This window comes from Dendronephthya gigantea, unplaced genomic scaffold (genome assembly GCF_004324835.1).
Source record: "Dendronephthya gigantea isolate DGI-Jeju-01 unplaced genomic scaffold, DenGig_1.0 000223F, whole genome shotgun sequence".
NCBI lineage: Eukaryota > Metazoa > Cnidaria > Anthozoa > Malacalcyonacea > Nephtheidae > Dendronephthya > Dendronephthya gigantea.
Window position 1 is genome coordinate 90004 of NW_021163233.1, and position 15014 is coordinate 105017.

General features: G+C 35.9%; 2 protein-coding genes across 2 annotated transcripts; both read left to right on the top strand.

The window, feature by feature from the left end:
- The first annotated feature begins 49 nt into the window (after nt 1-49).
- LOC114540188 lies at nt 50-8480 on the top strand. The gene is made up of 4 exons (XM_028560462.1): nt 50-349; nt 5941-6086; nt 7022-7162; nt 8364-8480. The coding sequence occupies exons 1-4, from the start codon at nt 148-150 to the stop codon at nt 8478-8480; spliced, it is 606 nt and encodes a 201-aa protein (XP_028416263.1). The 5' UTR covers nt 50-147.
- An 873-nt stretch (nt 8481-9353) lies between these two features.
- On the top strand, nt 9354-11692 carry LOC114540179 (endosome-associated-trafficking regulator 1-like). The gene is made up of 4 exons (XM_028560453.1): nt 9354-9390; nt 10206-10268; nt 10653-10789; nt 11118-11692. Exons 1-4 carry the CDS (start codon nt 9361-9363, stop codon nt 11215-11217), a joined length of 330 nt encoding a protein of 109 aa, XP_028416254.1. The 5' UTR covers nt 9354-9360; the 3' UTR covers nt 11218-11692.
- Nucleotides 11693-15014: the final 3322 nt, after the last annotated feature.

Below are 15014 nucleotides of genomic sequence, written 5' to 3' on the forward strand. Positions count from 1 at the left end.
GTCTTTGAGATCAGTGAGCATTGCAGCCTGTCATGCAGGCTAACCAAAATAGGAACGATTTTGCAGCAATTATGAACACAGAATTATAGTTTCTCTGAATATTTTCTATGGGTTTTTGTCTATTCTCTCGTTCTATTATGTTGTAATATGTGTGATGATAAAAATGATGAAAATCCGTTTTCATTCAAGCATTTTGTCAAGCATAAGAACGAAGATTTAGACTATCAGGATAAAAGATTGCCTAACAAGCAGGCAGGGACTAATGTTAGTAATGTATCAAATGTTCAAAATGATGAATTACCGTTCCCTGAAGTGTCTGAAACAACTGGAACTAAAAAGAAAGGCAAAGGTATGAATAATATTAGTATTTGATGATATGAAATTATTAGTATTATAGCATATACTGGTCTGTATAAAAATAAACAAAGTTGGGCAAAACGTCAGCTACCGAGCTACGAAATGATCATGCATATTTTGTTTCTCTTCGGCTTTTACCTGATACTTGGAGCCTTCTCCAGAATAGTGAAATTCAATCCACATGCAGCACAAACTAGACATGCAGTAAATATAATTTGGTACAGATGATGACATTATATTAATTGTCAGATTGGTAGACAGAAGAGCTACCTCATTCCAATTTAAACTTCCCAATGAAGCCTCAGCTATATGGGCAATTTTCTTCCTCTGGTGTATGCAATTAAGTTAATTTAACCGGGTAGATTTCTTTTCCTTGCCAACCTTTTACAAATGTGAACATAATTCACACAATAACATACGCTAGAAAGAGACACATAGAACAATTAAGCCTTTCATTTTATTGCAATAGACTATTCTAGCAATAAACAGCACTCAACCATGATAATTAATGCATCACTAACGGTCAACCTTCAAACAACCAATCACCAATTTGGTTGGTGTGCAGTCATGTGCTCATAATTGAAAAGTTTATTTCTGTTGCTAACTGGTGTTAATTTCAGGTGTTCTTGATAATTATTGTGTTGTGGGGCAATATCTCTTTCTGCAGGTGATGTTCACCAGAGGCAGAGGGTATTTAATACCATCATTAAATTTGTCTTGAATTGGATTGAGTACCGTAATGATTTGAATCACTATGGATAAAGAGGGGATCATTGTTAAGTTCATGTTCAAAAGTATCATCTTCTAAATTAGGAGTGTTGTATAGAATGAAGATAAAAAATCCAAAGATTTAATCCAAAACTATCAAAAAAATAACCCAATCATGATTTTCCACTCTTTGACTTTTGAAACTTGATATAGAGGAGCATACTTCAGCTACTTCCTTGCTCTTGGCAAGTAAAATTCTAATATAACTAAGGCTGGGACAGCTTGACATTGACTTTGAATATCGCATAGTATTGTATCTCATTCACATCAAATGTAGCATAAACTGCCTGAAAACGAAAAAAAGTTTCTTGACGTTTCCACAAGTACAATGATTTTGCTATCAAAATTACTAAGCACAATAGTTCCTCGCTAACTCAAACTCCCAAGGGGAAAGAAAAATTGTTCGAGTTACTAGGGGTTCGAGTTAATCCGAGTTGGTGTCAGATTACGTTTATTATAAGTAATACAATAAGGTATAAAATCCAATCGAATCATTCTTCAAGAGATATCATGCCTACCAATATGAATGGTCACCGAGAGTGGACGACGTTTTAAAATTAAAAAGATCGAAAGAATACAAAAGGAACTAAAAAAGTTTGATCAATAACGACCGTGGCACTACATAAAATCTTTTAAAATTTATAAGCCTTTATATACAATTATACACTGATTAACTTGTTGTTATTTTGATAGTTGTCAAAATGCTATCTTCTCACATTTTAAAGCTGATCTATGATTCGAAACCAAAGTTCGAGTTGACCGGATATATTTGACCAAGGGAAAACAATTTTTTTTCGAATTAGCGAGGAATTCCAGTTAAGCGAGTTCGAGTTAAGCGGATTAAATTACTATAAAAAACACTGTCAAATTCAAGGGGAATTGAATTTAATTCGAGTTAGCGAGGAGTTCGAGTTAGCGGGGGACCACTGTACAAAGATTTTTGCTAAGTACAAAGATTTTATTGGTTGTTGGTTGTTAGTAAGTAATGTCCAATATTTAAGAACCCCCCCCAAAAACCAGTAATTTTAATACTTGAGCTTGTGGCATATGTTTATTCATGTAGGAGGATCTCGAATCCCGTTCGCATTTCTTCCGTTTGAACTTTGAACATTGTTTAAAAAGAATTGATATAAATAACGATTAACGGTACAAAGAATTAACTAACCGTCAAATGTCATGACAAGACGCGTTATAGACGTACAATACGACATTATAGAAGTAAAGTTACGGAGAATCACAGGCAGAGAGTATTTTGATCAACAGGACAAAGAATATCTTCAGGAACAAAGATTTTACTAAACTACACATAACCTAGCTTTCAGTGCACATAACAAAGCACGTAACATTTTATAATTATAAACAACTATTACATCATTAGAATAAAGTTACAGGAGCGGATTTTGATAAAAATGACAAAGAGTACCTTTGCATGGGTACAAAGATTTTATGAATCGAACCTTTCAGATTACATAACAAAGTCAAACCACGTAAAATAGTGTATACGCGTCTATCAAAACATTATCTATTATCATTAGAAGAATAGAAGTACAGACTAAAGTTGCGGGAACCACAGAGTATTTTGATAAAATTACAAAGATTAGATACGTTCAAATATAATCAGGGAACAGCGTGACAGAGTGTCAGAGTCTTCAAACAACTTCGCTTCAAATGTGGTATAACAACTGCCTAAAATAGACAAAAAATATTTCTCGACGTTTCGACCTGAGGGCCTTCGCCAGGAGAGTTTGTTTATACTGAACTCTACTGACAAATGCCAAGGTCGAAACGTCGAGAAATGTTTATGTCTATTTTAGAAAGTTGAAGTAATGAAGTTTGACCATATTTGAAGCGATGTTGTACAAAGATTATCTTCAGGTACAAAGAGTTTACTGACTTTTTAGATGACATAAAAACATTTAATATTATATTAAATAGTATAAACACATTAAATAGTATAAACACATTATAAACATATATGGCAACATAAAAGTAAAATTACGGGAATGCTTTATTTTCTGAGAAGTAAATATTTCGTACTCGAAATCGAATTTCAAAACTCTTTTGCATGAGAAATTGCATGGCCTTTGTTTAGGTCAAAGAGTAAAGAATTTTTTGTCTATTTTTAGGCATGCAGTTGTTATACACATTTGCATGATGAGTAAGTCTAAAAAAACGGTGTAAACCAATCCGATTGAAAATTTTTTTATATTCTATCCTTGCAATAACAAGATTTTAAAGGACAAGGCCAGTCATAGTCATAGTTCCCAGAAAGATGTTACCGCAATCCTGGTTCTCATACATAGGTCAGCGAATGGCTAGTTTCGGTGATCACTGGAGAATAAAGTACTTTGTTATTTTAAATAAATTGCCTCGTCACCGGCCACCAACAATACGTCGCCGACAGTTGGCGACATATAAGAACCAGGCAGGCTTTGTTAAACACGAATACATGTGACTTCATGACTATATGTAATTGAACGGCGGAATAATTATACAATGTGCCCGAATTTTAACTTTTACCAGATTTGTAACAATAAACTTGACAAAGCGCCGGATGTGTTAGAAGAAAGTGCAACAAAAATGGCCAAATAGAATACGCATATGTGATATATATTACAAATTTTGATTTTAAAAATTTTAGCCATGTAACTCTTTTTCAGTTTGTCCGGATTTTCGGCTGAACTTTGTCCAAATGTCTTGATTCTCGAAATTTTTGGGCGTACGCCTATGGGAAAAGAATGTACGTGGATTACGCAGTAAAGCGACTCTACATTAAGTGTGACAAATGTCAGTGGGCAACTATGTACACGTGAAATAGCCATAGCCATGAAATACGATGAAAATAATGCGGATCTCTATATAATACTGATATTCATCGTTACGACGGATTGATTTTGTAGGCATTCCGTGTCGCTTTACAGATGAGGCAAGGGAGGGCTTACTATATAGATTGTTTGATAATTATCAATCTCAAATCAGAGCAAAAGTAAATTGCCAGACGTTGAACTTTGTAGACCTCACTCTTGATTTACAAGATAATTAATATTTCCAGCCTCATTCCTAAGACAATTCCATCATCTGTGATTAAGCCTGTCTCTCGCCCTTATAATCCGACTAAAATGCCATCTCGACTTGATGCCACGAAGCCGAATGTTCACACCATTAAAGGCCTTGTTACACAATTTTTCACGCAGTCTCGCAATACATTTCCACTTTTGAGGGATGTAAAATTAGCCAACTACGAAATTTTTTGTATGTTAAGATCTGTTCATACGATCCAATTTGGTTGAATCCAGTCCACTTCTGATTGATGTTTTACAGTCTGTTGACATAGAATGTATATGAACGGCCGAATAACTAAACCCAACGCAGTACTGCTTTGTTAATAATAATCTACATTCCATACGTCAGAAGTCAATTGGATCCGACAAAATTGGATCCGACAAAATTGGATCGTGTAAACAGACCTGGCTTTATAATATACAAAAAAGTCTCGCGTAGTTGGCATATTTAGGTCTATACTTCCTTGGGCGTTTCTTACACTCACATTTTCAAGGCTCGTCACTAATTTACATCTCTTAAAAGTAGAATTGCATTTTGCATAAAAATTGCACGTGTAATAGGGCCTTAAAACGCAGTCACCGACAGTGATAAAAGACAATCTCAATATCACATTATTCAGCTTAATCCCTCTTACAGTAGAAACGTTAAAACCGACATCAGACGAAATTTTAAAATTCTAATCGATAAGATTTCTTATGTACACTTTTTAACCGTCTGCATACGTTGTTCGATCTTACAGTACGTTAAAGATAATTAGATAAACCATGGTGATAACCTTAAATTCCGAAAAACAAGTGAAGCGGCGACCCGTTTATTCCGAATAAACTTGTTTACTTTCTTTTTTATTACGTTTTTCCTAAAAGAACTGGGTTTGTATATTTCATTTCGTATTCCCGAGTGAATGATTGCCCCCAGGAAGGCATCGAACGTATTTGTGCTGGCTCGTGCTCGTCACTTAAGCTCATCTAAAAACTAGGGCAACAAAATGTCGTGACTTTAAGCCGCTTTCCACTAGTGATATGTTTCACGCGAAGCAAATGTATTCTTTTGCATTTGAGCAATTTGTTCCAGATGATTGCAGTTGACAGCTCTGAAACCAAAGTAAAATGTCGCTTTTGCGCGAAAATTAGACGGATTTAGCTTGAGGACTTGAACGTCAAAGGCAAAAATGCAAACGTAAAGATGTTGAATAAATTGCGTGGCACGTCCATATATGGCGCTGTGCGCAATTTATTCGCCATTTTCACGTCATCTTTGACGTTGCCTTCCTCGAGCTAAATTTGCTTAATTATCGCTGGTGGTCTGGAAAACGGCCTTACGCCTCTCTCTCATCGTCCTTGGTTTTACCTCGCTCCTATTTCAATACGACTCGATGTTTTGAGATTTAACACCCGTAACAAGATGAAGAAAGAACAGTGACCTTTATAAACCAGCGACAGCGATATTACTGACACGGTTGTTATATGCTGGCCCTGGCCACTCGCCTAAAATCTTAAATAAACTAGCGATCCCAGTCGAACATATTGTTTTTTATACGTAAAACTCAAAAGTGGACACAAAATGTACTTTAAAATAAATATACAAATGCATTTAGAATATTCCCGGGGCATAGAGGGGTCATGCAGTAACACCCCAATGTTCGAACTATATAACTTACTGTCTACGGGTGCATTGTATATAGAAGGTAGCGAAGAACGCTGTAACGTCTTTTAAGCTGTCCAATTTTGTAACCATGCAACCTTTTATTTTAAGGAAGAGATGCTAAGAAATCTTCGCACATCAAAGAAAAACCACCGGAATCGTCCAGCAATTTAGAATTGGATGTGGAAAACCCATTTTCATTCAAGAATTTTGTTAAGAAGGATGCAGCATTGAAAACTGGAGGTCGCGTGCTGCAGGTGCGTTGTAAAACATTTCGAAATTTACACTTGATTTGGGTTGGTATATGAAAAATGCAGTGCAGCTACTCGGAATTCAACTAGTGCATGATTGATGAGTGTTTATAAAATATTGCATCAATTCGTTACCTATATAAAGTTGATCAATACATTTGCTTAAACATTCGCTAAACTTTCTGTCGCTAGTTTACTTATCTAGGCAAAGCGAAATGGAGTTCTTTTTAGTTTAACACCATGACAAATGTTTTTAGCCCAGAGGACGGTTGCATAGAAGCCGGATAGCGCTATCCACTGGATAGCGATTTTTTCAACAGTTCAAAAATGGTTAAATAGCAATAAAATTTCATCTTTGGAACCAACAATTATTAAAGAGGATCCTCGATTTAGGAATACTAAGATTTAATCAAAGTTTTCCGAAAAAACGAGCGATTTTAAAGCGATTGAAAAAAACACTATCCGGTGGATGGCGCTATTCGGCTTTCTTGCGTTTTTATATATTCTTGTAATTTTGCATTGTAATATCACAATATAAATAAATTAGCTTGTAGATACAATCTAGTTGATTTAAATTCTATATAGTTTGCTTTATTAATTTTTGAGTTATCGTGCATTAAAGTAAGAAGAATAAGATTTTTCGTTTGCTAAGAAAAGCGACAAAACAGGTTTATTTGCATATATTCATAAAATTATAAAGAACAATACAATAGAGATACGAAACAATAGAATAAGCCAATTAATCATTTTTGTTTGCTCAGGGTTATTTTTTTTTTGTTTTTTACAGAGAAAAAATATCCAGGAACGATTAGAAAGACACGATTATATTCCTTAGATTTTTTTAAATCATGCAGGGTGGATTGTAATTTTTTTGTAATGGATCACCCCAATAGTTTTAAACACAGTATGATAATTACTTTTGTATTACTCGTTTACTACAGATAGTTGATGATGAAGTGTGTGAAGTAGAAACCAACGCCGACACAATTCAAGACATCACTAGCGAACATTCTTCCAATATATGTATTGAAAATGATTCTTCAAAAGATGATTTAGGCCCTAATTCTGAAGAAATTATACAGGTATGGTGTATTCATACATCCAGAAATAGTTCCATTAAGTATTTATGTGAAGCATAGGGATTGTCTCGCACGGTCCACACGCAGACCGCATATTTATTAAATTTCCCGAATCACGAAAGTTCACGAATAGACGCCAGGTGATCTCGCGCTTTTATTTTAGCCAAGCAGCGCTCAGAAAGAATTGTCCAAATAGAAATCCATTTCTCAGTATTTAACCGATTTGATCGGTTTCGTTATTCTTTATGAAACTTGTCAGAATTTTGTAGTTACAAGGACTATAGCTCTGACATAAATTTCGATCCGAAATAAAGTATATTTCAAGAGATATCAGGTTGTTTTAATGGAGAAATGGATTTCTATTTGCATGGCAACTAGTTTCCATTCCATTCCCGCGTTTTCGGATCACCCGGGGCAATACAGTGTAATAATGAAAACCTTAAAATTCGCCACGAAGAAAGTAAAAAAGAAAGGAATACTAAATGGTTTTCCGTGCAGGATAGCGTATATACTGCACTTGAGTATTGTGAGACTTTCGGAAAGCGTGATGGCTATCAAGTAAATTAAACCGCAGGCGAGTGTTGACTGCAATGGAATTCTAAACAAGCCAATCAGAGTTTCTGTAGTTAGGACTTAGGACAAACCGTTGTTCCGTGTTTTCTTTACATTGTCTATCGTTTACAACTTCAAAATTGTCCGACATTTTAAAATTCCCGCGCGAAGCGGCATTGTAAACTTTTCGGTGCAGGATTGTCTCATCCTGTACGCTCACTAACCAATCAAATTGCGTGCTTTATTGTAGGTATTATATAAAGTGTTTTACATCGTGACAATAGCATAGCGTTCCGAACTGAAATATATAAAAAACACTGATTCATTTGCCTAAATTTATCAAACGCCTGAATTTCTGAAATTTTGCCACGATTTAAAAAAATGCAAAATAAAGTTATAAGCCCCGTTCTGCAACGAGGTTTTAAGCTCGAAATAATTTTAGACCATCAATTTTTTTCCTTGTTTTAAGCCTTTAGGTCAACATTTTCTTTAAAATTTCTCACCTTTTCATCTGTCACTGACAAAAGCCGCCTTTTTTAAAAATCCGCTTATAAGTGATTACAGGGTTTATTGTCGCGTAGTAATCGGACGTCGTTCCATCAATCAGAGGCCAGAATTTGCAATAATTATCTTTGTAACTTACTAATTATAGTTAAGAGAAGAAAATGAAATGTTGAAAAAACAACTTCTGGATATGAAAAAGTCAAAGGAAGGGGAATCGCGAGGTATAAAAGTAAACTTGCCTTTGGAAAAATATGAGTTGACATAAATTGCTTGACATTGCATCAAAATACTGTTGTTATATACGCATTAAACGAATCCTGTAACGACCAATGCGTGTTGGTATACAGAAATTTGGTTAGACCCAACACCACAGACAGAACCCAATAGGTAGGGATTGTGGTTGGTGTCCATCGTATTCATGCGATAAGGTGCCTTTATAGGCCTCGACGTCGATTAGTTGTATGCGATTATCATTCTGACAAATGGAAACAAGTGCTGACGCCACAATCTTTGTTTCGTAAAATGCCGAATATAAAATTTGACGTTTGTACGCGCGTTTATACAATCACATATAGTTACACACTTCCGGTCGTATAGTAATTGCCAAATTCGCATGGCTATTTTTTCCGTACTTTACAATATTTTGCAGCCAAATTTGGTAATATTACTAAATTTAGTACGCACTTTTTCGAAATTTCCTTTTTGTTACCTAAATCAAAATCAAAGGTCTATCATACAAAAGGTCCATTAGCTTCCGTTCAATTTGCTAAACGTCATGTTTGACACGTGACTAAAATTACTGTACTAGATTTGGACAAGCATTTCGATTGGCAGGATAGTATATATAATGGAAACATTTACTATGAGCTGTTGACCGTAAGCTAGGTTGACCTAGTCACCGCTCACCGTATATCAGCTCGTGTGGGATGTTTGGCAAAAACAAGATGCTGCACTTCGAACAAATGTGCAAATTTACCTTTTTTGGCTGTTTTAAAAACGTTGGTTTTTAAATCTATGATTAAATAATTGTACTGTGTTTCAAAACTGTTTGAATATTTCCGTAGAGCGGAGTCCCTTGTTAAGAAATTGAAAGAAATGCAACAGAAAGAGAACGAAGAAACCGTTGCGTTAGAAAAATGGTTCATATGGTCGAGAAAAACCTGGAGTTGACCACTGTAAGTTGTTTATCATGTTATATACACAAGGCAGACTCACAGGTGGAAAACGTTTGTGATCCTGTAAACCTGGACTCAGTTATTTTCATTGATAAGTACCGGCCGGATGAGTGACGACTGTCTCTGTTTTACATCATTCTGTGGAAAATTAAATTGGAAATGCCGCAATATTTTACTGCTACAGAAATACAATTTCTCAAATTGCTTGTCAATTTGCAGTATTACAATGATTACCTTAAAGCTACCCATAGGAGCTACCTTAAGCTCGAAATACATACGTGCATCAGCTGGCAGTGTATTAAAATTACGAATTCATGCATTTTTGTTTGTTTCAAGTGCAAATACATGCCTTATGTCATATAAACTTTTATTAACCTCGCTTGCTCGGTATTTACGGAGAAATATCCGACCTCGATCTTTTTACACAAACCTCGCTCTTCGAGCTCGGTCTGTTCAAAATTACAATCACTTAAAACAAGGCTTATACTTCAATCTAAAAATACTCTGCAAAGTTACGTTCCTCCATAACTACATAATACTTAGTAATAATAACTTCTGTTTTGTAATAATGTAAGCATATGTGACCGTCCGAGTTTGTTTGTAAAATTTCTGTATATGTCTGTACTAGTTGTATTTTAGTGTATTTATATTTAGATAGGGAGACAATTACAAATTGGGACTTATGTCCTGTTATTGTCTTCTGTCACTGCTGTAACTTTTAGTGACATCGGTCCGATATTCGGTAAAGACCTCGCGCTCGGTTAATAAGAAGTTAAGATTTATTGCTAGATTTAATGTCTTAAATTTTTTTTTAGCAACGAGCGGCACAGGCAGAAGCGATGAATTTAAAACTGAAAGAAGAAAATAAAATTCTTAAGGTATCGATGTTTAAATGTTATTATTGCCCGTTTACACCACACTTAATTTAGTGACACAGCACAGCGAAAATTTGTACCCGTTCCCAATTTATCTATGATCATATATACTAATACATAAGCTGAGCACCGACGTGTACTCATTCTAGCGGTGCTGTTCCAAAAATTTAAATGTGATGTGAACAGGACTTAAGACGTTTTAAAAAGCAGCGGCGATTTACGAAAGTATAAATCTGATGATAAGCGTGCACAGTCTTTCGCATCAATGATAGTCATTCCTTTGTTCTGTAATATCTATCGAAAAGCCCCTCGCCAAATGGACTAGGGCTTGGATTGTGTCACTGGCAGTTCTCACTCAGTCTAGACTAAATATTCATTTTATTTCAGAGTAATTCTGTTAGCAAAGCTGTTTATGACGACCTGGTTAAGAAACACCAAAGTTATATTTCCGGCATTAAAGAACAAGCTTTGTCAGTATCCCAGCATCTTGAAACTACTGCGAAGAATGCAGAGGAATCTTTAAGGTGAGACTACTTGCAATACAATTTTACTTTTGAGTGATGATGCATCACATGTAAACTTGGCAATTATGAAACTTTTTTTCGAAAGACAGATTTACTGATAAAAACAGACTATAAAAACAGACAATAAAAACAGACTATAAAAACAGACTATAAAAACAGGATCGTCTGAACAGGCATAAACAGGGCCTTTAGCTTTGCTGCCTTTAAAGGAAAGATTTAAGAATATGTCTTCAATTGTCACCTAATTTGGTTGTATGTGTAATGTACACTCCTGTACTTTATCAAAGAAACCGTCAGGATCGCTGAAATTTGTTGTTCTTTATCTTAGAAAACTCTATTCAGGGGCAGATTCACTGAAGCTTGCATCACAACTGCTTGATTCAATTGGTAAATTTACAAATTTGGATGGGGAAGATGACGTGAAATGATGCATCAAGCACTTCCTAACCGCGAGATGTCGGGAGTCCAGAAATATCTGAACACTGATTTGATCTGCATTTACAATACTGGGATATTCGTCATTATTCGACACAACAAAGCCTATGCTATAGACACTTTAAAACAAGTGCCACTCAAGTTGTTCCCCTCTATAATGCTAAATCCAGAAAAAAAACAACACTATCCCAATACTGTTAGATCATAACATAACCTTTCCATGAGAGGATATTGATATTTCGACAGGAGAAAATATTGATATCTCCATGACAGAAGAGGATATTGATATGTCCAGGACAGGACAGGACAGGAGAGGAGAGTATATTGATATGTCCAGGAGAGGACATGAGAGGATATTGATATGTCCAAGAGAGGAAAGGAGAGGATATTGATATCTCTAGGAAAGGAGAGGATATTGATATCTCCAGGACAGGAGAGGATATTGATATCTCCAGGACAGGAGAGGATATTGATAAGGAGAAAGAGAATATTGATATCTCTTTTCCAGGAGAGGATATTGATATTGACCTTGACCTTGTGATCTAACCAAGCGACTTCATTTTAAATTGTTTTATGACAAACGCAACATAAAGTGTTCTAACAACTTGTAATTTTCTTACTGATAATTTTATTCCCCCTTTTCACCAATTTCCAAACTCTGGAACAATAGAGGCCCGCTATACTTTTTGAGTGAAGCGTGGTTAGGGTGATTTTCTTAACTTATCTCATGCGATCAACACAGGAAATTGCATAGACGCGCCCTGGTAAAAAGTATGCGTCAGGGACAATGTGAAGTACGCACCACATTTAACACGACATACAAAACGTATTCAACACGATGTTCAAAAACAATGTATGACTCATTTCCATCATTCAAACCGGCGTTTGAAATTCAAATATTGTTTACAAATTACAATCCTTTCCAAGCATTTATTAAAAAATCAAACGAAAAATAAAAAAAACAACAACAAAACAAACCAAGGCGAATTTCAATTCCGTCGCTCATGCCGGAGAAAAAACCGTACCGCACGCAGTCGCATGCAGGGAACGAATAATAATCTCACAATCACCACATAAAGCCATGTCATATATACTAAGCCTTCGGCTTTTGGAGTCGCACCCACTGCGTGACATAATGAAATACGATTGTTTGCTCAAGGGATTTCATACCTGTGATATTTTAGCGTCAACACAAATGGTTGATATTAAATTAAAGCTACGATTATAAGGTAAAACTATGTGCGTTTTAGGCAAGAACATAAGTCATCATCATCAAAATAAACTCATTGAGATCATTAATTTATGTATAACCCTTCGAAAAACAGGTTTAGTAAAATACAATGGTGTCCTATTTTGCCATAAATTTTGCTGGTCTGGTGGTGATGCAATGTTCTCCCGGATTCCAAACTGGGGGGTAGAATCCTACCATAACCGTTCTTCATTATGGACTTCGTGAAAAGGATAAAGTAAATTAAATAACCATAGTCAATCAGAGCAAGATATTGTAGCCTAGTGGCGAGGACAATGGTTTCTCAAGTGGTAAATCAATGGTTCGAATGCTACCATAACCGTTTTTCATGATGTCTTTCGAGAAAAGATAAAGTGAATTAAACAACCATAGCCTTTCAGCACAAGATCTCGTAGTCTAGTGGCGAAGACAGTGGTCTTGCAAGTGGTAAATCGATGGTTCGAATCCTACCACAACCGTTTTTCATTATAAACCTCGTGAAAAAGATAGAGTAAATTAAATAGCCATGGCCCTTTAGTACAAGAACTTGTAGTCTAATGGTCAAGATGTTGGTCTCATGTGTGGACAGTCGGAGGTTCGGATCTCGTTTTAGATGGAAATTTTCGTTATTAATATTACATGGTAAGGTTATGGCGAATAAGTTTGTGTAGGCTTCCAACAATCACCAGTTAGCCTTGTGGTAAAGTCGTGCTCTATCAAGTACAAGATCGTGGTATCAGGAACAGGATGGTTCGTTTCTCATAGCGGAAAGAAAGAGAAAGGGTGGGTATGTTGTTCGGGTTTATGCTCGGTTAATCTTTGGAAATCAAAGTTAATCTTTAGGGAAATCAGGGGATAAGTGGGGTGAATGAGGGGTATATGAGTACAAAAAGACTTAGTAATTGGGCGGCCTCGGCTCCCGGGAGCAGGGGGAGGGTATAGGTGAGAAAACAGTATATAAAACGTTTAAGTCTTTTTGTACTCATTTAAACCTCTTTACCCTTATTTACCCTCCTATTTACCCCTATTTATCCCTACCCTTTCCTATCCTCAGATATCCCTAACTATCCCCTTACACAATTAAATGTTTGAAGAAAGCTTGCTTTGAAAGTCAGGAAAGACGGGGGAAAGACAACCCCCCTCAGTCTACTCCTCGCCCAAGGCGAGGGCATATTCGCCCTCTCGCTCTACTCCTCTCACACTCACAAATTCTCACTTTATTACCTGGTTGTTCTTTTTTGATTTGTCCAGGGCTTGAACCATCGACTGTATACTTGGCAGATCACCGTCTTCACCACTACACCACCAGTTCTTGTGATGAAAGCCTACAGTTTTTTATTTTACTTAATCCTTTTTTGGAAGGATCTTTGACGAAACTTAATACCTTTTGGTAGGATCGCAAATGAAAAAAATATTTAAACTGATGAGTTCACTTTAATGTTCATCACTTATTTTCTCAAATCTCAGCATCTCTCACACGGTATCTTATTCGTAGCTTGTAACGTAATATTAGCAACTTGTGTCAGTTGTTGCTAAAATATCACAATCACATACAGGTATGCAGTGGCTTGAAGAACTATATTTCCATAAGTTAGTTATATGCGGCCCAAGTGAAGCTAATGGTTACGGTGCGATTGTTTTGTATTTTTAATGAGTGAAGTCAAAGTGAAGTACAAGAATTGACAATGCATTTCAATATAGGTTTTAAGAGAAAAGTTAATGAACAGATATTGACTAGTTAAAAGTTCTACGAAGAAACGATTAGGTCAAATAAAGAACAATAGCTTATCGACAAACGATGTGGTCGTCAAGCAGTTGTTGAGACGGTCTCTTTAGTACAAAGATTCAAATATTAGATTAGCGTATTTTATATTCGACGAACCGGTGAGGAACAGTCTTGAAATAAATATTCAATGTCTGTTTAACTGGATATTTGCTTATTTGCAATTTTAGATGTAATGCTTGTTGGCTGTTGCTTATGACTATACGAGTTATATACATTTAGCAGAATTCATATACACGGGAAATTCATCAAAGACGGGAAACTCTTCTTATGTGAACCTCACAGACGGGTTTCTCGTCCGAATTTTCCCGTCTAACTTATAAGAGACGGGTAAGTTAGACAGGAATCCCGTCTGGAAGAGAAACTCGTCTTAAATTCGCATTTAGACGGATCAGTAAATCAGTCGAGTTTCAGAAATATCAGGGGCTGGTTGAATCAAGCCCGTTTAGCTTAAACGGTGGATAAGTCAAAATTAAATAACACTCTTACATCTCTCTTGAATGAGTCAACTTGAATATTATACACTGAATATATAGTTGTAAACAGTATCTTTGTATTAAGGTGAAAAACATTTAGTTTGCTTGTTAAATAAAACGACAGACTTGCTTTCTATTTTGAACTTATCCACCGTTTAAACTAAACGGGCTTGATACAAACGCGGCCCCAGCACGGTTAATAAGGACGGAACAAGGCTAAAATTATTAATATTATCGTAATGATTAGGCATTACCCGAACCATGCATCACACGCATTAATTTTCCATATCCCAATTCACATTC